This window comes from Nomia melanderi, chromosome 9 (genome assembly GCF_051020985.1).
Source record: "Nomia melanderi isolate GNS246 chromosome 9, iyNomMela1, whole genome shotgun sequence".
NCBI lineage: Eukaryota > Metazoa > Arthropoda > Insecta > Hymenoptera > Halictidae > Nomia > Nomia melanderi.
In genome coordinates this window covers 10,361,569-10,385,097 of record NC_135007.1, presented here as the reverse complement: position 1 = coordinate 10,385,097, position 23,529 = coordinate 10,361,569, and the positions used below count along the sequence as shown (strand labels likewise).

The following is a 23,529-nucleotide window of genomic DNA, read 5'->3' as shown; positions in this document are numbered from 1 at the left end:
CGCGGATAAACTCCGAATGGTTTCGCTTCTACAAATAATCGCCGTTAAACGCCGGCCTCGCATTTTTTGACTTCGATCCCCGTGCAGTTGGTACACAATTAAATTGAATTAATGAGTTCGGTATTTAATTGAATTCAATCGAAACTGGATTGCCCATGAAATTGTAGAGAGTGTTCTCTTTAGGCAATACGACTCGATGTATTGTGATAGTGGTGGATCGAATGGATTGCTTATTTGGATAAGAATATATAATTTTAGAGTAATTTCGTTGTTTTTCATTGACTGTGTACATAAGGGGAATCTGAACGTTTGTATTTTTTGTTCCAAAGTAATCAGAGTTTATTTAGACGTTTGAAGTCGTTGGGACTAGACGACCGTTCGCGCTCGATACGCCGCGAGGGGTTGCGTCCATGTATGATTCGCTGAACCGATCAATATCCTGCCATCTATTGTCATTTTTCTAGAAGCTACTCTCAAGCTGTCGATATCTGCACTACAGTATCTACAGTGTAGAAATGGTGTAACTGCAATTTGTATATTTAATCTTGGAATAAATGGAAATAATAGTTAATTTATCATTTCTTTCTCGCATATACCATTCTATGTTTGTAAATAATGAGTAAGTAATGTTGTAAATACTGTAAAAATACGACGGGAGAAATAAAAATCGAATACCGGTTGTTTTATAAAAGCATCTGAAACAAGAATTGCACTTTTGTAATTCCGCAGAATTTATTGGCAATTTCTCCACCGTTCTATTTTCCTCTCGTTTGTGTAGTTTTACGTTCACCGTCAACGCCAATATTTTTCCACCAATTAGACAAAACATTTCCGCAAATGTTTGTACACCGGCATCGCCGGTTTTCATTAACCGTACTAAGCCCTCGCAGTAAACCTTAAGTTCTCTCGGTAAACCAATAACACTGGCAATCTCAGACAACTTTCTCAATATTTGTATTAGCTGCGATAAGTAAGACTTCTTGCATAATACTTGTCTGACCCATTCTCGAAGCTTTACCGGAAGCCTTAAACATACCACACCGCTAAATGCTCAGACATCCCCATTTTTCATTCTTCCCCGTTTACCTTCGGCATTCTGGATATTTAAAAACTCTCCGTCATTAAATGAATACGAAATATTTACAATAACTTGTGCACCTACGAAATTTGCAAGTTGAATTTGAATATACAATGCATTACTATTAATATTATTATAACCGACATTACTATTTTTGTTGATTATTCAAGTAAACTTTCGCGGTCAATACTACATTCAGTCAACTATAATTAACTAATAAAATTGCTACTGCAGATATTAGAGCACAATTAAATTCAATACCCCACCCCCGGTAATTAAATAAAGAAATCAAAATCGAATTAAACATTAATTCCTATCAATTCATGTCAACGACCTAATTCTGCCGAAATACGCGTGAAAAAATAATAAATAACAGAAAAACAAGAATAGAAAAATTGGTAAATCAAAATTTAATACCCCTGATCACCGGCAGCCACGAAATCGCCAAAAAATTCTTCCGAAAATGTCTTCCGAGGGTTAATCCGCACGTTTTAATTCCTTATTCTCCAATCTGCTCTCCGAGTCTTCAGTTTTCATTGGTCGAAAATGATGTTGACCGTGTTCGTTCGCACTCGTTCAGCCGTCTTGCGCGTTGCCGGTGTTCAACGGTTTCAATTAGCGGATCGAAACAAATTCAACGTTCAGTAGCGATTGACGCGCGGAACGGTAATCGATCGGATGAAATAGATTTACAGGAACAGCGACGCGAGAACGGGGAACCGGAAGGAGGACGAGAGGACCGATCGAGCTTACAGAGAGATAATCGTACCCGGCAGAGTTCCGCGCAGCCTTAATGTGATTGACTCATTATCGTTCGGGATCTTGCTACGCGAACGGAATTATCGACGATATCCACTTTACTGTTCTTCGCTAAATTAATCACGCGGAAATGGCGAAGGCGTTTCGGCTTCGGCCCTCGGCCCGTCCTCTCTCCACGGGAAAGTTTGACGTGGCGTCCCACACCCGACACTCGAATCCCGTAATTCCATCAATTCGTTTTCCCTTCCTCGATGATACCGCGCCATCAACTTTCGTTCGAGCCACCGATCCCTCCCCAACCGTTCTCACAGTTAATACTCCTTTAATTGGCCGGGAGGAAGTTTCCACGGTGTTTCGAACACTGTATTTCGCGAAACTGTAATTGCTGATAGTGTTTCGCGCTTACTCAGCTGACGGTGGTTGCTATCTCCGGGGAGATTCGCCCATCAATGTAGAATCGTAGACTTTTACCAAGCGATGATCCGCAGAAAATTTCCGCGACTTTCGAGTTTGCGACTGAAATCGCGAGAAGTGGTTCAAAGTTGGCGGAGAAGGTTGAAAGAATTGGATTTGCGGAGGATAGAAGTAAACGCGAATGAAACGTCCGAATTGGACTATCAACGCTAAATACGCATATTTCTTAAACAAAAGAGAAACGATTGCTCCAAGCAGAAGACAGCGAAAATATTCAAACAGGTACAATTTGCATTCCACCCTGATACCGGCTCTCCAAACAACAGCCGTATATTTGCCTCGTACCGTCACCGGATGGTTCATGAAAATTCAAACTGGCGCGGACAGTTCTCCGGTTCATTAACATTTTATTCAAGCATCCGAGCTTCGGGACACCCGTTATACGCGTAGCCGGAGGAAAGCAGAAAGGGCAAGGCAACCCTATTGGGACCGGCTTTCATTCACGGATCAAAGAATAAGATTCGCGCGAGAAGGGCGGTGGTTTCGGCCTCCCTTCAAAGAATAATTCTCGCTATTAGCCTGAACGCGGCACAATGCGGTTCGGTCCATGACAATAAACAAAGACATAATTATCGTGTACCACGGCGAGGGTCGTCGTCGGTGTAGAATTCCGGTCCTCCTCGTCTTTTGCCTTCCCCCGTCTCCGTTCTTCGTTCACGAACCTCTTCGTTCGTCTATCGCAGTCAATCCGCAGCAAGAAATAGGTTCTCTGGGGCCCGCTCGCACACATTCGAGGTGTTACCTGTCTGCGTGCGCTTGTTGCTGGCCGTCTAAGACGCGCGGAATTCCGTGTCCCGCCCTTATGCCACGTTCCCATGGTGTTACCGCTCTCACGTCCCGCGTGACCGGCCTGAATAGCGTGTTCGCCGTGCACCGGCGCCGAACGATACTCCCCCGCATCCGGGGAACACCGAGGATCTACAGCGAATTTCTCCTCGTTTGTGGAAATACCTGTTCCGTCGCCTGAGAAATCCATCCCTGCGTGTTTCTTCCTCGCGACCAGCGGACATTGGACTGTTAAGAGACCTGACGATCGTCGTTAACGCAGTCTTCGAGAGATTTACTAGCTGACCGTCGCGTTAACTTTCACTTAAGACAAGTCTCATTAGCGACAGCCGTTGCTAAACTGTTCCTAGTCTTTAGATACTTATACACGAATCCCTGAAATCTAGTAATAGAATATTCGGGAGTCTCTGAAATTTAATAGAGTTTCGAACGTTTTACGTGTTTTCAACGGCTGAGCATAATCGAATGGTTCCTCTCGTCGATGATAACGGTTTAGTTATAATTTCCACGGTGGGTAATATATCCCATAGGGAAAAGGGGTATCCGAGTTGCTACGGGAGAGGAGAGGAACATTTCTATATGACGGTTATAAATGTCTCGGGGGTATTCGTTCTCCCAACAATTCCACCGTAGATGCAACGAGCATCCTTAACTGTGGCGCGAACGATTTTCCAATCGAAGGGACCATGGGAAAGGGCAATTGCGGCCTCGTTCCTCCTCGGATATCATTATATCCGGTAACGAGTTGACGCTATAATTGGGCTCGTCCTGCCGTGAAGATGAGTTCCTGGTTCGACGCCTAGGCTGATCCTTCGGGGCGGCGAAGGAGCGCTCGCTGGCCTGCATGCACCGTCGTGACTGCACTGGCGCGCCCTCCCTCGGGGAACGGAATCAGCCGAACGCAATTTTACGCTGAACGGGTAAGAAAAATTGGCGGACCGGCGATCAAGTTTTCTCCGGGACCGAAGCGACGCCTCTTCAGTCGCGGAGGGGTTTCGTTGCTTCCCTTCGAAAGATGGAAGTTAGATTGCTTTCAGGAATTAATTTGAATATTCTCGATTGAGCACGCTGCCACTTCTCTGTTCGTCGTTGGCCAGTCGTACAGTTCGCCCTCGATGCTTTTATCTATCGAGAACTTGTACTTTTAAAAATTCTTTGAAACACCGTTGTGAATTACTCCGTTTCATTAAGATTCCAGGGACATTGTTGTTTGAAAATTGTCGAAGGGTGTGGTAATTTGAACAGTGTTAGATTAATTTTTTGGGGGAAGATTCTTTCGAGGTGCGATCATTCATGAAGTATCGCGAATATTAATGTTTCGATCTCTTTGTTGTTTCTGTGAGAAAATTATTTCTTTGAACCTCTAGAAAGTAGCGAGTGAGTGTTTCAGATTAAAATACAGGGTAGCAAGATTAAGGGAACATTTTCCTTTTAAGGATATTTCGTTTACCACCCGAAAGTTCTATTCCTTTTTATCAATTCCAGACTGATGTTTTCGATTTCCGTTTGGAGAATGTTTGCCCAGCTTATGGTTCGTATCGTGCAATATTTACGGGACGTTTCACCTTACTTTTACGCCGGACAGTAATGTCCGAAACATCCGCCGCGATATTTTTAACGAAGATCTCTGGATCGCTGTTAAGGCGACACGATAAAGTTGCACTGATTCCGGGACAGAGAAAAAGTTTTCAACGGCGGAAACAACTTCCGTTTCCATTCTCCGGATATAAGGGAACTGTAATTGTAAGTTCTCCCCAGTTGTGTCCTGGCAGAACGAGAACAGGAGACTCGGGAAATATTCCTGCCGAAGTAGTCACGGTAATCCTCAATACCGTACAATAATTCCCCGCCATTTACCAGCAACTTCTCGAAAGAAAGTTACTTGTTAAATTGAAAAACGAACTTCTTGTATCTCCTGAAACTAATCTGCGGTTTCTTCTTGCAACGATTCGGGACGCTGGGTACTTTCGAAGTAATTCTTCTCCATTAAAATATTAATTGCTCCGGTCGACGATTCTTTCTTTCTCGGATTATTTTCATTTTCTTAATCCTTCTTAATCGAATACTCCCGCTGCCAAATTAGAGGAAAATGTGTACCAAGGATGATCAATTTTTCAACTTGACAATATTCTATAGATAGTAGTAGTATATAAATATACGTACTATAGGTAGTTTATATAATGAACTCTAGGTGACAAAGGCAATTATTTCTTAACTTACCTTATGATCACAGTGTTACTTGAATCACGCGTCGACTGTCACCTTTAAATACCTCTGAATATTTCTATTAAACTGTGGACATCTCAATTATGGCTGAAATGCTTAGGTACGCCTAGCGGAGAATTTCACCGAACGAGAGCAATTCAAATGAGAACAGAAGAATTTTATTTGTCCCGTATATTTTCACTCGTCCTCGTTGCTTCCGTGGCTCTTATTGTTTCCTTCTTTCTCTCTGTCCTCTATATCGGTGTCCCGGTTATCGGCAATATTTCTCCGGACCTGGTCAATTCTGTCCCAAGATCGAGATCAAGAAAGCATTTAAAGAGTGGCCGGCTGCCTCGTAAAAGGCTCAGACGGTTTATGATTCAGCTGCCGTTGAGATATTACGCGAGTACCCAATCCCGCAACCCCCTCGCAATCTCTATTAAATTTCCCAGGCATGCAGAAGAATACCAGCCAACGCTTCCTCTTCTTCCCTTCCGCTTCCGATTCCGGATACCCTGCCCGCGGTTTATGTGTTTCCGATATGGGGGTTATGAAAAATTCGGATCGAATTAGTTTGGACAATACGAGAAGCTCCCGACGATAGATCATTGCCTGTGCCTAGGGGGCAGCAAATACTCGGAGTGTCCTAGGAGTCGCTAATACTGAAACTACCGAGCAGTCGAATTGACTTTATTTAATCTTCTTGTAGAGATTCTACGAGTGCATCTATTGAAATTTCAAATCACTTTTAATTCACTCTGCGCATAACTCGATGAATTTGCTTAGTAACTTCCCAGAGAAGCATTGATTACCTTTTCAATAATTATAAAAGCAGAAATCGGGGATCGGTAATTTTGACCCATCCGATAGGTTTAGCGTTAAACATTTGAGAAGCTCGTTTCGTTAAATAAACGTAGTTTGCATCTGAATCACTGAAGTACAGTCTTAACGTATCATTGGCGATGGAAGTAAATTTCTGTTTAGTTTCAGTCTCCTCGCTATCGAATGATCAGGTTTACCTTTTAACTAATGTACACCAATGCTGATTGATAGCAATAGATCTGTTGATCAAGCATACACTCGACTTTATTAGCAATAGAGAAGAGAACGATCAGATCTTCATTTCAATTATAAGATAAACCAAGAAGAGAAAGCTTGCCCATCGAAAGCCGTCGAGGAAATCAATTCCGTACGCGAATCAGTTTTCATCGGTCGATTCCCGAGATCGAATCACACGGTGACCGACTCTCGATGCATCGTTGCGCCCGCGTACAATGCGCGCCGGCCCGCCAACTCTAGTGGTCCCGCCGATTTCTTTCGCCCCGTTTATTCGACGTCCGTGCCCGATCGACCGAAAAGATTCCCTCTGTCTTCGCAACGTTCAAGCCGCTGTTCCCAATTCGTCACGTTGTTTATTAATCAGTTGGCTATTACGACCTCTTTGAAAGGTGTGCACCTTATTGTAGAATGCGCGCGTGTATATATATAAAAATAATTTTGTCAAAAATGTTCATTCAAGTAATGTATACCTATAAAATTGGTTGTTTCACACAAGGCTTACGGAACGCGTCAAATTGACGCACATTAGAGTTTACAAACATTATTTGGTAAATATTTACGTCGATTTTGATTGATGCAATTATATAAATAAACATCCTAATCGCCTATCTTTAAACTACTAATTTTCAAGACTTAAATAAACGAACGTCAATTTTTCTAGGAACAATAGAATAAACTCTGCAATAAATGCCCGTAAACCTAGTGTTGAAAAATGTTAACAGGAAGGACGCTCAGAAAGAAGTCTCGGCTTCCCGAGATCCCCGGAACCAGCCGAACTCTTTGCAACTTTGACTACGCGCAATCTTGGCGAACCAAGTCAAGCCTGCCCGCCTCTCGCGCGCCTTTTATATTTGCAGATGGAATTGTTACGCGGATATGAAACTTTGGGTATTAATGAATTGATTAACGGAACCGGGGGAATGTCGATGGAGACCCAGGGAAATCTCGAGCGTTCCATTTTTAGTCAGCCTTTTGTGCCGCCGTTAGCCTGCCCCCCAGTGATTTTCTCCTGAGTTTTAATTTCTTCGCGTGAATTTCTGTATAAGTTCAACATACATTCAGCTCGAAAGTCGGAAACAAAGAGTTCGCTCCAGCAGTCGGCAATAGTTCTCTCAAATAATCTCCTCTTAAACTCGTACTTCGAAACACTAAAACACCATAATGCTCTACTGAGAACACTGCAATTACACCTCTCCCCGTCCCTTCGTTAACCTCGATCGTCACCGGTAATAATTTATCGCTGTTCAATATTTATAATCCAAGTAACTAATCCAGAACGCCTAGAATATAAATCTCAGTTTCAAAAAAACTACAGTGAACATTGGACAATTGCAACATCGGAGACCGTTTCGTACTTGCGAGATTGTCATTTTCACCATGTGGTAACATGGCCCGATCATTTTCGAACTCGTCGATTTCAACGTCTCCTTCTTTCCTATTCGCAGTCGTTCTTACATCCAAAACTTCAAGCTTATTATACAAATAATTAGAACTGTGTTTCTATCGTGGTTGGTGTCATTTTAATCAGAAAAACACAACATGTCAGTAAAACTTTCATTCATCAAAAGTCAAAAGTGAAAGAGTTTGATGTTTGAGTTAACCTTTTGGATACTATGCGCCACGACAGTGGCTTTCGTGTGTATCATCTTTTTGAACAGTACGCCACCATAACGGTTGAATTCTTTTTCTGTCGTCGATAGCTGTGCACGTTATAGCCTAATCTACCGTAATTGCACAGCGGGGCATTCTATCAGTCTTAAATCACAGTACATTTATGATTCGCAGACCTTGTGAAACCTTGCTGTACAGCGGTGTAGCTTTGTGGCTAGTGGTAGCTTAGAAATGAAAGATCACAAGTTCATCGCGAGCCTTTAACGCTAGAACTACCGAGCAATAAAATTGATTATTCCGTATTTCCTTATAAAATGTATAAAAATACACTTATTAAGTGTTCAATTTTCTTACATCCTTGTTTGTATTTATCTAAATCAATTTATTGAATAATTTCTCAGAAAATCTCCTGTGCCTCTTCCATAATTGCAAAAGTGACACGAAACCAGTGTTAATGTCGCCGAACGCTTCGACTCTAAGTCTTTCCTTTTCCTTCACTCCTGTTGTCCTTCCTCGCGTTCGCCATGCTAACATCTTCGCGTCTTGGGATGGACTCGATTCTACCTCTTCGTAATTGCAACCTTCCGCCGAGTGTTGCAATTGTTCAATGTTCACTGTACTTCAATATGCCCAAGCGACTGTTTCCCCAAAGAACTCCGGGAACCCGGGCGCGTATCAGCGTGCCTGGCTGCCTCGTGGGATCGCTGAAAGAGGAAACCAAGTGTCAGGGCTGCGAATAGCGTAACCGAGGTAAAGTAATCGGACGAGACCGCACGTCGTAGACGTCCCCCCTCCCCTCCCAGCGTTGTTCCTCCTACAGTGTCCGTTTCCCGGCGGGTTAATGGTTTAATCCTAACACGGATGTTAACCAGATTACCGGCCGGTGGCAGTCGAGAGGGTCCAGATCCTCCGGCTGCGGTCGTCGCGAAACGAATTAGCCGCGGTTACGTGGATAACGACAAAAAGGGTCGATCGAGTCGCGATCCGAGCTACCGTCTGCCACGGCCGCCAACCATCCGCAATTTTCTGCAACGTCGCTCCCTTCTACGGCCATCCTGGCATCCAGGGATCTTGTCCCGTGTGTCGCTTCTTCCTCTCCTCCCTGCCAGCCAGATTGCCCTCCCACGAGCCACACGAGAACCCGCGGGGATTTTATGTGAAAAGGAAGATGCGTGAAACAAGGGGAACACTTTCCGTTACGGCTGTCCGGGCAGCGTTCTCGAGCGGTTTTTGAGCGCGTTCCGCGTTTTCCGTGGAACGTTTCGTTCGTTCCTTCAGTTCGCCTCGGACGACCGTGTACCAGGTTTTCTAGACCACGAATTCCTATTCCGTTTCAAACACGATGGACCCATATACGAATTAACTCTTCTACAACGAGAGTTTCTGAAGCTTCGAAAGATTCTTTGATGAGTCGGCGCATTAAATATTAGAGAAAGAGAAACATCGATTTCCCGTTACTTGAACGCTAAAATTTTATTTTACTTAAAGGAGGATGTTGATAAAGTGAAAAAAAAAACTCTATTTTCCATAGCTGAAATTCTATTCGACATTTTTCTTTCGAACGAACAGTTCCAAGAGAAGAGCGGTTTCATTCGTTTAAGCTACGCGTTCATTGTTCCGCCGCGAATGTTTCACGGTGCCGTTAAAAAGTAAGTTACCAGAGGACCCGGCCTGCGGGTGAAGTTCACATTCGTTCGTTTCCCGGTTACCGCGTTTCACCGTTTTCCGCTGTTTTATGAAATAAGGTCTGAAAATTCCTCTAATTGTCGTCCGTGTACCTTCCCTCTCCTTCACCCCTTTCCGCTGTCCCTCTCGCCAGCCACGCCGCCGATTTATTCTTCTTTTTTTCCTGGCGGACCGCGGGGCTGAAGCGGAGGACCCGCTCCTGCCGGTGCCACCGGCCGGGAGCCACAAATATTATATTGCCCCTGAATTATACCGTCATAAAAACGTGATGAAGCGGCCGCGGACTGGCAGTGTCCGGCATATGGCCCGAGAAATCAAAAGGAACGGGAATAATGGTCAATGAACAGGCCGAGCAGGCTAATATATTCGTTTTTCTCCGCGCGGATTCGCGATTCTGTCGTCGCCCGAGGACCTCTCCATTAATTCTGCCCGCGACGTCGCGTTTGTTCAACCGTCCGACCCGATTTTTTCCATTTTTATTTATTAACTTGCGCGCCGGTAAGTTATATACTAACGTCGCCTTCAACCGGACTGAATGGACGAAATAAAGAAGCCAGAAAAATAAACGAGAGGTTCGTCTTCGACGGTGTCAACCGTTGATCCTTCCTGAAACAACGAAGCTCTTTAATAGATCGACTATCACTTCGAATATTTCGGTATCTTCCGCCAGCGTCGAACACTTCCGAACATTCTCTTTGATCAATGCCGCTCACAACGATCGGAGTGTATTTCTTAATATTACAAAATAGTATATTATCCTCAAAATCGAGTGAAGCTACTAACTCCACTGCTGCATTATGTTGATCAACAACTACTCGAAAAAACAGTGTCGATGCCGCAGTTAACTGAAAATATCACTGGCTGTCAGCCTGTTGGAAAGCAACAGATTAACACGTTAAGCGAATGAGAATGTTTAACCCCTTAGCCTACACGCTATCCGCCGATCGCGCGAGCTGTAGTAAACAAGAAGGTCGGAATTGAAGGTATTTACCACGAGTCGGACTCGTCGTTTTCGCTTATGGCACAAATTCCTTACCACGAGTCTCACTCGTGGTTATAGGCCAAGGGGTTAATAACGTAACTAAATCGGTAATACTGTAATGCCAAGATTACAACGCCGAACAGTTAATAATTGTCCTTATTTTTCTTTGCTACAAAGGAATAACTACGGAAACGCAGTCGAGATTTTCGTGGCGCTTAACGTGTTAAACTTCCTTAGCGTTCGGTAAACTATGCTCAACCGAAGAGAAATCTGGTACCCGCAACGCGAATGGAAACCAGTAAATAAAAATGACTTTTCTTTCGCGCGCTTCTTCTGGCGGAATGGTTTTCGAAGATTCAGAACAGGTTCCCGGATCCTGGAAAGACATAAAAACAATTCGGAACCGTTGCCGACCGCGTCGTTGTCATTAGCGTCCGTATCACGACACTCGAAGTTCAACCGTCAGATAAAAGCAGTTAGTACCCACATTCCCTGCGACACGCTCGAGATGTCGACGTGGCGGGCGTTCTTCCTGGAAATCTCCGAGTGGCGAACTTCATCCTGTTTCGACGAAGGAAGCACGTTCCCTGAATCGCGAGGCGGCCACGCGAAAGAACGTGTTTGCGGAGCGAAGAACGTGCTGGCCTGCTTGCCAGCTCGACTCTTCTCGGGCTGGCCGGGCATTAGTACTTCCCGACGTTTGCCGCGGAAACTCATCTCGCCGCATGATTATCGGCATGTACTGGTAAATCGCGTACACTGCGGCCGGTAATGGGAGCACACCGCTATCACCGGCCCGGCATCCCGATATTACCTTAGAACATCGATAATTATGCTTGTCGTTAGAGTACACAGAAAGATGGCCGGATAACGCGCTCTGATCGAAACACGTGTATCGGTCGAGTCTGGTGTTATCGCCCGAAATAACAGGCTTTTGGGAAAGATTTATTACCAAGAATTAGGATAGACTCCTCATTGTTCTTTTTTCGAGTGATAGACTAATCTGAAACGTGACAATGTCTTCATTGGCCGTACGTTGCGAGGAAATCGAGGATTTCCTTGTTGTTGGCCCACAAACCGCCGATTACTTAGAACGTAAATGATTTTTGTCTACCTGTTACCGAAGAATTTGTGTATATAACGATATGGACGAACAATCACAATTCATTTCTAAGCAGAATTTGATTTGTCGGTTTCAATGCACGATCATTGATTCTTTGCTATAGTCCAGTTGCTATCGAGAAACGAATCTTTATGACACTTTTGTATAATTTCGTATTTCACTGTTGCTGCCAGTGAAATAAGGAGGCCGTAGTCTGTTTAAACGGGAAATTAAACCGAAGTATATTGACAATCGTAATAACTGCCCACTTTTATTCAAATGTCACGAGTCTGGGCTAGATCTGAACTTTCGGAAAGGAACAACCGTTATAAGAAGAAAGCGTCAGGCGTATCCTTTCGTAAAACGGGTTTGGAATAGATTATTGGCAAAACTGTCAACAGAAGTTACACCGCTCGGACAGTGAGCCCGGTGAACCCGAATGATTTATTTCAGTTAAGGGGAACATTCGTGAATAAAACTTCGTCGGACGAGTCTGGTATATCGATGCTCGATCTGTTCAGCAAAGCAACATTTGTTTCGCGTTTTATTTTACGATAAGGGTGAACGAGGAATGAGCCGATAGCTAATAATCGTACAATTTTCATCCGCTGAAAATAAATACGGAGCGCGATTTAAAATTACCACTATTCTGCATTACGAGATAAGCGCATGAAATTTATAGCTGCGGGTCTGACCGGTGTGAATCGTGCCCCGCCAGGTATAAATATCAACTAACATCGGCAGAGTTATGCTACCCGATGATAATAGTGTTTCATGGAGTTTCTTTAACTTAAAATACATTGACGTTCACGATCCAACAGTAATATCACATTTGAATGGATCATTTTTAATTTGTATTTCAATGTCGTCGTCATTCGTTTCATTCGTTTATTCATTTGTGCAGATGATGAAGCACGGCTGGGACAACTACGTCAGATACGCCTGGGGGAAGAACGAGTTGAAACCGATCTCGAAGAAAGGTCACAGCGCGAGCATCTTCGGCGCGTCGAACATGGGTGCGACGATCGTCGACGGTTTGGACACTTTGTACATCATGGGGCTGCACGACGAGTTCAAGCAGGGCCGTGATTGGATCGCAGAAAACCTCAATTTCGATATCGTGAGTACCAAAGCTTCTTTTCCTTCGCTGCACCAGCTAAAGCTGCAGCTGGTTGATTTCGCCCTGGGAAACGGCGACACGCGTTAAAGACGAACGAGCGTCCACTGTCGGCGACACGCGCTAAAGACGCGAAGCGTCTGAAGTTCCCTCAAGCGATTTCGAAACGCGACGAGAGACTTGACGGTTTGATTAAAGGCGTAGCGCGCGTCGTTTCACCAAGACGTAACACGATAAAGCTTGCGACCTAGGATTTCAACGAACCATGAAGCCTTAGCGTTACTCGAAACGATAGATCATCGAAGACAAATCGTTAAATACTCTCCGACGACGCCTTACTTTCGTTGAACACGTATTTGACCAAAGTATCGGAACATAAAAGTCAGTTGACCAGTTATTTCTAAACTTAATTATAAACACTATACATACAATGCATTCGACGATTATGGGTCGTGTCTCGAATACTTATAACGCGAAAAGGAACTCTCAATAAATTGCAAAGGAAAGTATTAAGTTATCGCACAACTAATGTTTCTCTACGTTAACTCCTAGACTGAAAGATAGACGCCATTAAAAGAATCTCTTGCAAAGTAAAATAAACGACATTATTCACGGAATGACCTAATAATACAACACTATTCCGTGTAAGCTCGTCAAAGCGCCAACACGAGAAACAGAAGCTTCTACAAACGTACTCCTAACCGAACCAACAAACACTAGATACACAGTACCACGTGTGCGATTACAGAATCGAGACGTTGAACCAACAATGGTCCAGCCGAATCGCGAACGGTCAAAAATCAGCGAGCAACGGCAGCGGACCGTGTTAAGGGAAAACCTCGTGTCTATGTACTCTCCTGCAAGCAATTACACCCCCGAAAGCCCTCGTCATAAATCGAGAATCCCCGGCCACGTTCCCCCGCGTCCCACCTGACAAACGAAGAACAACACTTCCGAAGGTCGGGCTCGTTTAACTTGCTCGATCGCAAGTCAAACAGCCCGCACCCCTGGACCGCTAATAATTCTCGTTCCGCGGGGCCGAAACGCCATGGGACGTTCGACGGCGCGCGCCGCGTCCTTCTCGCCGCGCGAGATTAACAATCCGCCGGCGGGCCTCGTTAATTAACTTAATCGTTATGTAAATCAGTGTCTCCGGTATTTCTCGGGGGGAGAAAACGGCGCGGCGGTTCCAGGTGCCGGGGGTTGGAAGTTTCGTGGCAATAGAAGCCGGAGGAATAAACTTTCGTCCGAGCGTTTTCGCCGACAGACACCCTGGTGTGTGTCCCGTGAGCGCCAGACTCCGAACTTAGACTCGGTTTATCCGAACTTGGTAACAGTACCCTTACCGCTCGCTGCTCCGCCAGCCCCGCCTTCCCCAATGAAACTCTCTATTATCCGGCCGCATCCCCATCCACGCGAACACCCGGCTTAGGGTATACTCCTAAGTGGATAACTTGCTGTATTAATCGGTAACCACCCCGTCCCGGTCCGAAATTCATGCCTATTGTTCCGCGACTACGCCACCCGTCGACAAACGCACCCGATGCCGCGTAATTGTGTCCTGGACAGACGGCAGTGTTCTTTAACTCCGCGGCGCGTCGGTTACTTCGGGGGTGCGGAGGAATCGAATGGGATTTTCTTGGTTGGTCTGTCTTATTGGGGATGTGCGAAGTCGGTAGGAAGTTAGTTGTTTGAATCATCGGACGAATGTGGATATTAGCTTTTAGAGATTCTGGGGTCTCTGCTGTGAGCTTGTGAAAGTTGGGTACTCTGATTATTGGGAGTCCATCTTTGGGTAATGTGTCTTTGGTAATGGTCTTCTGTAAGGAGGAAATAAGAATATATGGTTATCGTTTGGTCACAGTTTTAAGAGATCTATCGAGGGTAGTTCTAATAAATCTGACTATAATGATCTGAATAATTCGCAGCAATTGCCGAGTGGGTTAGTATTTAATAGTACGTCACAGATGAAGGAATGATTACGGGTATTCGCCATTTATAAACAAGGTTTATATGGCTTCTATAAATTTGATATGATAATAAGTATTACTGAAAATAGGATTTTTATCTTCGCCGTCATTTCGCCGATAATCTAGCGATAACGCTTGAACTTCGATCGAACGAAAGACGCGTGAAAGAACAATTTCGAGTTTCTTCGTCGAGCCCTGAAAATGTATCCGCGGAGGGGCTCAAATATTTGGCTTCCTTGGTGGATTTCGATTCCTGGCATGGATAATAGGACGTCAAACATTTTCTTGGTCTGTGCCAACCCCAAGTATTTATGGTGGAATCCTAAACGGATAACTTCTCATATTAGTCACTTCGCCGCACTGCAAACTCGTGCGTAGAAACTGCTCCGTTGGCTCTCGCCGGAATTCCCGGCTGGTATTTCACACTTCTCTAATACGCTTATCATTCGTTGAACTTCCTGCATAAAGGAAATACCATTTCTCGCGAACAGAAAATCCCGTGGCTTCGAGGAAATTGACAGCTTCGCGCAACTGCTGCCCGATCATAATACGATCGAATCCGCAATAACATTTTCAGCTGAGTGTACCGAGTACCGGGAAAATATAAAATAGATGAAAACAATGCTTGGAAGGTATGGAATAAATTCTTGTTCCCTTAAAATAAATGTTTTTAATATTTCATTATTCTTAGGTTGCCTTTTTGCCAAACTTTGTAGTTGTTTCTAAGAATTTTCCAAATTCGTCATATTTCAACGACATTATTTATACTTGCATGACGTATCGCAAACGGGAAACGGCAAAATGTTTCATTTAAATCGCAGCTTTCATTGGTAGAGGAAAATAATTAATTAATGGAATGTTGATATAACACGGTTTCCATTGAAGCATATGAAGTATGGAGTATAAATTTATATTTTTCTGTAATTGGCACGTCAATTTCGAACGAAGTTTTCATGCACGAATAAAAAATATTGATTACAACAACATCGCGGTTCAACAAACCGCCGCCAAGCTATATTCGCCGGGGGAATGTTCATTTTATATGAAAAAAATATTCCATCAAACACGTTCGTTCCATTAGCTTCCGTAACGAATCCCCTCATTGCGTTTCAGATTCAAATGCCACCAGCCATTTTCGGTAAAAAAATTTTTTCCTGGGCTACCTTCGATACAGGGGACAGTCACTGCTTCCACTAGCCGGACGGAAAAATATTCGTATAATTCCACTTTAAACACTCTCGGAGGGCTTAGTATTTTCCATTTATCACTGGAAATAATGTTACGTTTCCGTGGAAAAAACACACGTTATTTCCTGCGTTACTGACTTCGTTGAGTCAGACGTTCGTTCAGGACTCACAAATTGAACGTTTTGAATCCTTAAATTTCTAAACAATGTTTCCTCTTCCTTAACGACACGTTGTCTTTCCACTTCTCTGTTTTCATTGTCTCCTCCTCCCCGATCGCCATATACAACAAAACTTCAAACATACTATTATTTAATGTATTTTAAACATACACTCAGTTCTGATATAACTGAATACCGTCTTAACAACATGCCGATTAGCAAAGTTATATAGGCTGGCATTTGAAATTTGCCGAGACTTCCGCTCGAATAGTGCTCGACGACGACCCCGGTTGAATAGTGTAACATAACTTGTTAACATAGGTCCTTTGCAGTCCTTCTCTATATCCGAATTTAATGTCATTGTAATCAGGAAAACCTAACAAACATGTCAGTGAAAACTTCATTCATCAAAAGTAAAAAATATAAAAGTTCTATTTTTTAATTAAAAATCTCAAGCTTATCGCGAGCTTTTAACACTAACCGTACCGACACTTTGCCCGTCGTAACCAGTCAAATAACTGGCTGTAAAATAAAGATAAACAAATTAGACGATAAACGTCTCGTAGTGAAAACAGAAACAAAAGGAAAGGCAAGAGTTGAAAGACTGAGTAATCGGACAATATAGGAATTGATGTTAACCCTTTGCACTCGGGAAGTGACTGTCAGTCACTACTTGATTCGAGGCGATAAAACCATAAAATCTGATAGTTAATGTTGAACTTCGTTATAATGCCTCGATACGTGAAATATTGGAATAAAATAGCTTTGTTCCTCGACATACTTGTAATTTCCCTGCGAGTTAATTTCAAAGAATATCCTCTTCGCCTAAAAAAATGTTAAATATTTCCAGTGAGAAACTTCCGAGTCCAAAGGATTAAGATTACATGTACGAAAAAGAAATCTAGAATTTTAAATCTGTTCATTTGACCGGTTCTCGATACGGTTAGTGTTAATATTGCCGAACGCTTCGATTCTGAGTCTCTCCTCTTCCTTCGCTCGCGTTATCCTTTCCCACGTCGGCCATGTTAAAATCTTCGTGTCTCGGGATCGATTCGAGTCTGCCTCTTCATAATTGCAACTTTCCGGTCCCGTCGTGCGTTACAATTATCGAATGTTCGCTGTAAACCTCAGCCGCGCCATGATCGCGTGAACGCGACTTCAGCGTGGATTTGCGTGCACCTTCGAGTATCGTCAGGCAGCCAGATTTGGTGTGGGTCGCCTCCCGTCTCGGTGACCACGTGGGTCCCTCGGCTAGCGCATAATACGACGCGGTTTTTCGTTTTACCTGCCACAGTTAAGCCTGCGCGCAGCTTCCTCCTCGAATTTATCGCCCGTCCGAATCACGGACCAGTCCATATAACCCGTTCACGATCGATTCCCACCTTGGGCCACGGTTGCTGGCTCACCCCTTCCATCCCGGCCCATCTCGGCCTTTTTCTCCGCCGGACGCCGCGCCGCAGAATCGGCCGGCCGCCACGCACTGTTTTCATTCTTTTATAAATCTTGCAGAAGGTAATATATATCAACGTACGGGCGTATTCACTCGCGGGCCGCGTTTTATGCAGCCGTATCCTTTTTGCATACGCGCGGCATTGAAATTGATTTCGGCCGGCGCACCGGATACCCGGCCAGAAGATTAATACCCGCAACGCCACCTACCCCGTCCGCCGCCCTCGATCGTGTTTTTTAATCCGGTCTCTCGTTATTCCGTGAACCGTCGACTAGCTGCGAGGGAAAAAAACACCCTATCGGTCTCTATTTTCGGTGCAGCGCTCGCGTTCCCGATTGATCGTCCTCCCGCGATACGAGGCCGCGTCCGCGAGCGTGAAGCGTAGAAGATAACCGATGCTTGTTAGAGAATTCGCGTGTCGATTCAGGGAATGGTTGCTTTCAATGTGGACTCATCAGGAACTCCGTTAATGGTTCAGCCAATTCCTAGACAACGAAATTTAATGATGCTTTCACTTGATACGAGGAATACAGAGTATTGCTAGTACGACTACTTTTCTACCGTATTTCTAGATTGGAATCTGTTTTCATATACTTCATTGTTGCTTTTATATATGGTTTAAGTTCAGACAGCGAATGAAATGTTTAGTTATTCGAGTCTCCGTTCAGGAGACACCTGTCTCGTGGTAAATGTATTTAATACTTGCCTATATTCGTATACGCTTGTTCCATTTGTTCAATTATTTCCTGTCTGGAGCATCCTATCATGCTGTGGAAGAATGGAAAATCGTATTAATGAAGTGTATAGAGCTTACAAGGTAATAGGATACGGTCACAAATCGAGTCGGGATTGTAGAATACAATTCCATATGCGATTAATATAATTCAGCGTCAATGTAGTCCGTTAACCCTTTGCGGACGAAGATTCTTTGAACTATACAAAACCTTTTGTAGATTCTGCCAAATCACACATCGAATGCCTAAATGATATGAAATAAGGAAATTATGTGCCGGTTTCTTGTTGTTTGAGCAGTTGAATCATTGGTTTGCAACTTAGTATTACAAACATGAAAGTTTGATCTCGATAAAGTGTCGACATTCGTCCGCAAAGGGTTAAATTCAATCTGGACGCAATTTGACTTATAAAATAAGCTTCTAAAAAGTGGCCGTACAAGATAGTCAACTGGTTCTTACTTGTTTTTCCGTGTCGGGCGTTCGCCGAGGCCATGAATGGCTGAAAGCTTCAGTCCAGAGTCTAGACTCTAGACCATCATATTTCCCAGTGGCTAGCCAATGAGGAACGCTGTTTGTTTCCACGTTACGTTACGCCAGTGCATCCGCAGCGTTCCCCGTTCCTGTTGACGGTGCGCTCTGCATATTTCGTGGACACATTGTTCCCGGGTACGGGATGCGCGGCACCGAACTCGCTAGTGCATTTTTAATGAAGTCCCTTTCCAGAGAAGTCCCCGCGTTTTCGGTGCCTTTGCGACCAACCGTTGGTCCAACGGGGACGCCTCCGGCCGAGAAGATTTTGCTTTATTTGCCGGCCCTCCGGGGACACTTACTGCCATTGAATGTCGACCTTGCCAGGCCCGACTAAGCGGCTCGCGAACGACTAACTTCATACAGGCTAGAATCGAGAATAACAAACAGTTTGAACGTGCTTAGAGAATAATTCATTCGAATGTAAAATACACTGTTGTTACTTCATTAATGTGCGTGCTTTATGGCTACAATACAAGACATTTTTCAGAATGCTTAAATAATTCGTTTGAATGTCGAATATATTGCTGCTATATGCTTCGTTAACACTAGAACCACCGAGCCCTTAAACTGACTTTTCAGAATTTCTTTACAGAAACCGCAAACGTGAATTTATTAAGGTTTGAATCGGTTTCAATTTCAGCTTAGCAGTACCATTTCAGTAATCGCAAAAGGAAACATCAAAAAATGGATGGTTTTTACCTATCTGGTAGTTCTAGTGTTAATGCGTGTGTTATGTGTTTATCGTAAAAGACACTCGGAAAACGCTTTAATAATCAGTTTATATGACAAATATACTATCGCTACTTGGGTAATATGTTACATGCCAAGTTGAAATTCATTTTTTACGTGCTTTGCTCTGTTCCTATCATATTTTGATACAGACGAAAGGAGTACGTTACAGATATTTCAAATACTAGCCCTTTGTGTACGAGAATTTTGTAAGCTTCCAAGAACATTTCCTATAGAAACTCGAATTGCACTAGAAATGCCAGAGATACTGGAAAAGAAGTAAGCCGCGTACCGATCCCTTGTTATCGAAATAAATATATTAACTTCCAGCTTTCGACTTTACGTGGTCAAAGGATCGAAGCCACCATCATGGCGACACTCGTCGGCGAAGATTTAAAATCTGCGTACATTTAAGTTACCCGTTCATTGTGAACAGTTGTTATTGGCGCATTGAATGCCGTGCGAGTTTAAGGTGCAGAATACGCGAAATGAAAGACATACGATATTAAATACAAATGGGTCAAAATGACCCATTGCTGATTTCTTCTATTTACAATCATTAATAAAGATAACCGATTTTTCTCTGAGAAATTATTCAAGAATTTCATTTAGCAATACGCAAACTGAATTCTAAATCAATCAAAGCCTCAATGGATGCGCCCTTGGACTTCTTACAGAGGAATTTCAATAAGTCCATTTAATTGTTCGATAGTTTTAGCGTTAATCGTGGAAATTACGGTAATTGAATTTAGGCGGAGCTCACCGGTGATCAACGTGGCATTCAACGTATTCAGTTCATAGGATATCAGATTGTACGATATCGGAGGTAGCGAAATATGAAGCGAAGAACATTTTCATTCGGAAGTTACTTAGATTTCGTGTCGTTCTGCAGAACCCATCGAGTTTCACGCCAGCCGTCCTTCCGTTACCGGCGTCCGTCATACTCGAGTCACGGAACACGCAACAAGGAGGCGTTCGTCACGGGAAACGTTAATCGGATTCGCGTCAAGTCCACCAGGGGCTGCTGTGCTCGTCGCGCGCAGTAGGGGTAGGTTAATCGCACGAGTTACGGGGGCGATTAACGGAACCGACGTTCTTACATCGAGCACTGTAATTAGCGGCGTCGAGGGTGCGTTCGCGATCCACTTTCTACAGGGTGATAAATAAAAGTACCCGTTACTTCTGGTAGAAGTACAGACACTACCCATCGAATGCTACCCGTTTGAGTCCCACGCGCCGCTTTTGCGCTCTTTAGATTTCATGTCGAAAATACCCAGCGCATTTCAACGATACGGACAACTGACAGCGCACTCACAATCTGACGAAACGCTCTTCACTTTTCAGATCGCATGTACGTCGCATCGCTATGTTTTTTGCATATAAGTAATCCAAGTAATACATTTTGTATTTCGTTGTTACGTATTATAAATTAATATATATATACATAATAGTATCAACATAGATTAAGATAAGCGCTCTTGCGCTGCTTGACTTTTCTCGACACGAAATAAAAGGAATGCCCATTCAGAAAGCGCTATTGCGCTGTTTGGCTCTTCTCCATCGTGTTTTTTTTTTAAATCTCTGGTACTCAAACGGCTACAAATGTAAGACTGGATTTTGTAGGCTTAAAATCGAATGGTGAAAACTCGTTGCAATCGTAATCTTTTTACTGCAGTGTTACTCACTCGAAAGTTGCAAAAAGAATGCCCTCCGAGGGGCATTGTTTAGCCGGAGGACACCCGCTTGTCGGCGTGGCTTTGGCTCTGTTTATTGCACCCCGAGACTCGGCGACGCTTTCTCTTAACACTAGAACTACCGAGCGGTAAGGCAGAGCTATTTATAATTTTCCTATTGCTGCACTAGCACAAATGCAAAAATTTATCTGGAAGTTTCTCACGAAAGCATCTTTATCATCTTAATAATGGCAAAACTAGAATCTTGACATCGGCCATCTTGACCTGTCTGATAGTTGTAGTGTTAAGAAACCATCGATTGACGAAACGCAGATGACCGACGTTCGACTTTCCCTTCACTAAGATTATCTTACACAGAAGAGTTCTTCGCTAGAAATATTCAACATTTTCGAATAATATATACAGCATTTTCGAAAACTAACATATCGAGAAATCGCACATACATATGCGAAGAAACGAAGTTATTTATGTTATTTCAATATTTCATATATCGTTGCGTTACACAAAGCTTAATACTAGATAGCAAACTTTATAACTTGGCAGCCAAGAGCCTCTCTAGTGCAAAGGGTTAATAAACATGGTACGTAAAATTCATATTTTTAACATTACAAACTATCTTCTGATTCGATGAAATGATACGATGGTCCCGTGTTTCCATATATTGCGATTAGCTCGCGAAGCGAGGAAACCAGTTTCAACCGAAACCAAAGATTGTTCGAAATTTGGAGGATATTCAATTTTCGACCGCTGCCCTATATAACTCTTTCACAACGTTCGACGAGTGCTGCGTAAATAAGTACCGTAGGAGTTATGAATATTTTTGATGTCACTCTGTAGCCTGCAGAAGGAGGGAGGTAGTAGCCGTAAAGAAAACTGTGCGATCGTTAGGTGCGACCGAGGTAACCATGAGTATATGCCAGCCAATCGCTTAGCTCGTGAATGTTTTGTTTATGTCTACTGCATCGTCTCGTTGGACAGGCTGTAGTCATCGGCTACGAATCCCCGGTCTACCCCTTTCGCGCTATAATCAACAGGACCACGTGAAACCCGTCATCAGGCCCGATTCGACGCGGCCCCTGGCCAAATTGTGCGTCAGTTTCGTTTACGTTCGCAAATTAGCCGGACGATAATTCATGTAACGAGCGCGACCGTTCGATGAGAGTCCGCGCCGACGACGACGGAACAAGCCGATAATGAACCAATCGAAAGAAGCCTGGCCAGATCGCGGCCCGCGGTGCCTGATTAAGGAGTGCTCCACTTTCGATGGTAACCTCCATCAAGTAACATTTGATTCGGTCGAACATGAATTTCTTCGAAATTTCGGGATTTAACCTTCCGCGCGAAGAACGATTCCTCTTCCAGCTATGTCGCGTTTCATTGAATAACACTGCTGCATAAGTATATGCGCCAGCTAAATATAAAACACGAAGTATGATTTATAGGAGAATCGGTGTATGCGAAGAATATATACGTACATTTTTTCTTAAGGTTCGTAATTAATCTTCGGCTGCTATGAAACAGGGGGACGGGTCAATAAATAAATTGAAGTAGACGGCGTGAAGATCGTCCGGGCGATCATAAATCTTTCGGCGGCCGATCTTCGTTTTTACATGCTTCTTTCGCTTCCATCCATCGTGATTCTTGCGAATTATATTATTCCTAGGTACGATGCTATATAAGAAGCAAGCAAAAATCAATTCAACAAATCAGAATTACTATGGTGCAGTCAATTAAACGATGATTATCCGCAGAAATTTCTATATTATAAATAATGCTACCTAATGCGGCGACATTTGGCTAGATGAACGCGCAACTTTAATAATACAATTCAATCAAATGGTCTAATATTATATTTTCTCCATTTTGTGTGTTTTGCTCTACGTAATTGTGTGGCATTCAACATGTTAAAGTGTACCTGATTACGTATGAACTAATAATAACATTCTTCTACCGAACGTTGTTCAGGGAATAATGGAAATATCTTTTTTTTCGCTGTCGTCCCCCCCCCCCCCCCCCCCCAGTTCCACGGAATGATTGTTCGCCTGGAACTTCGCGCTTACAAATATCGCCCTCTTGTCAAATATCGGAGCAACAGAAACGCGCGTAAATCACAGTCTCGCGATCGCAATCCTTACGGCGCGTTAAGCGCGCGTGGAATGGAAACATCGTGAAACGTGATAGAACAACAATTGATCGGCAGCTACGATCGCGCGGTCG

At 43.6% G+C, this 23,529-nt stretch overlaps 2 protein-coding genes across 9 annotated transcripts in view; one reads left to right on the top strand and one right to left on the bottom strand.

Moving 5' to 3' along the window:
• alpha-Man-Ia (alpha-Mannosidase class I a) overlaps positions 1-23,529 on the top strand; it is a 611,213-nt gene that overhangs the window by 448,376 nt on the left and 139,308 nt on the right. The window contains exon 3 of the mRNA XM_031990269.2: positions 12,647-12,862. Within this exon, the coding sequence (XP_031846129.1) occupies positions 12,647-12,862 (216 nt within the window). The remainder of the gene's footprint in view (positions 1-12,646; positions 12,863-23,529) is intronic.
• LOC143174890 (uncharacterized) overlaps positions 17,562-23,529 on the bottom strand; it is a 42,285-nt gene continuing 36,317 nt past the window's right edge. For 2 of the 8 annotated variants that reach the window (XR_012999369.1, XR_012999374.1), the window contains 4 exons: positions 22,788-22,983; positions 18,818-19,253; positions 18,331-18,392; positions 17,562-18,109 (listed from right to left, as the gene is read on the bottom strand). The gene's annotated coding sequence lies outside the window, so the exon portion shown is untranslated. Of the gene's footprint in view, positions 18,110-18,185; positions 18,393-18,817; positions 19,254-20,381; positions 21,393-22,587; positions 22,724-22,787; positions 22,984-23,529 lie in introns of those variants that run through there. The other 6 variants (XR_012999370.1, XR_012999376.1, XR_012999377.1 and 3 more) reach the window with 5 other exon arrangements.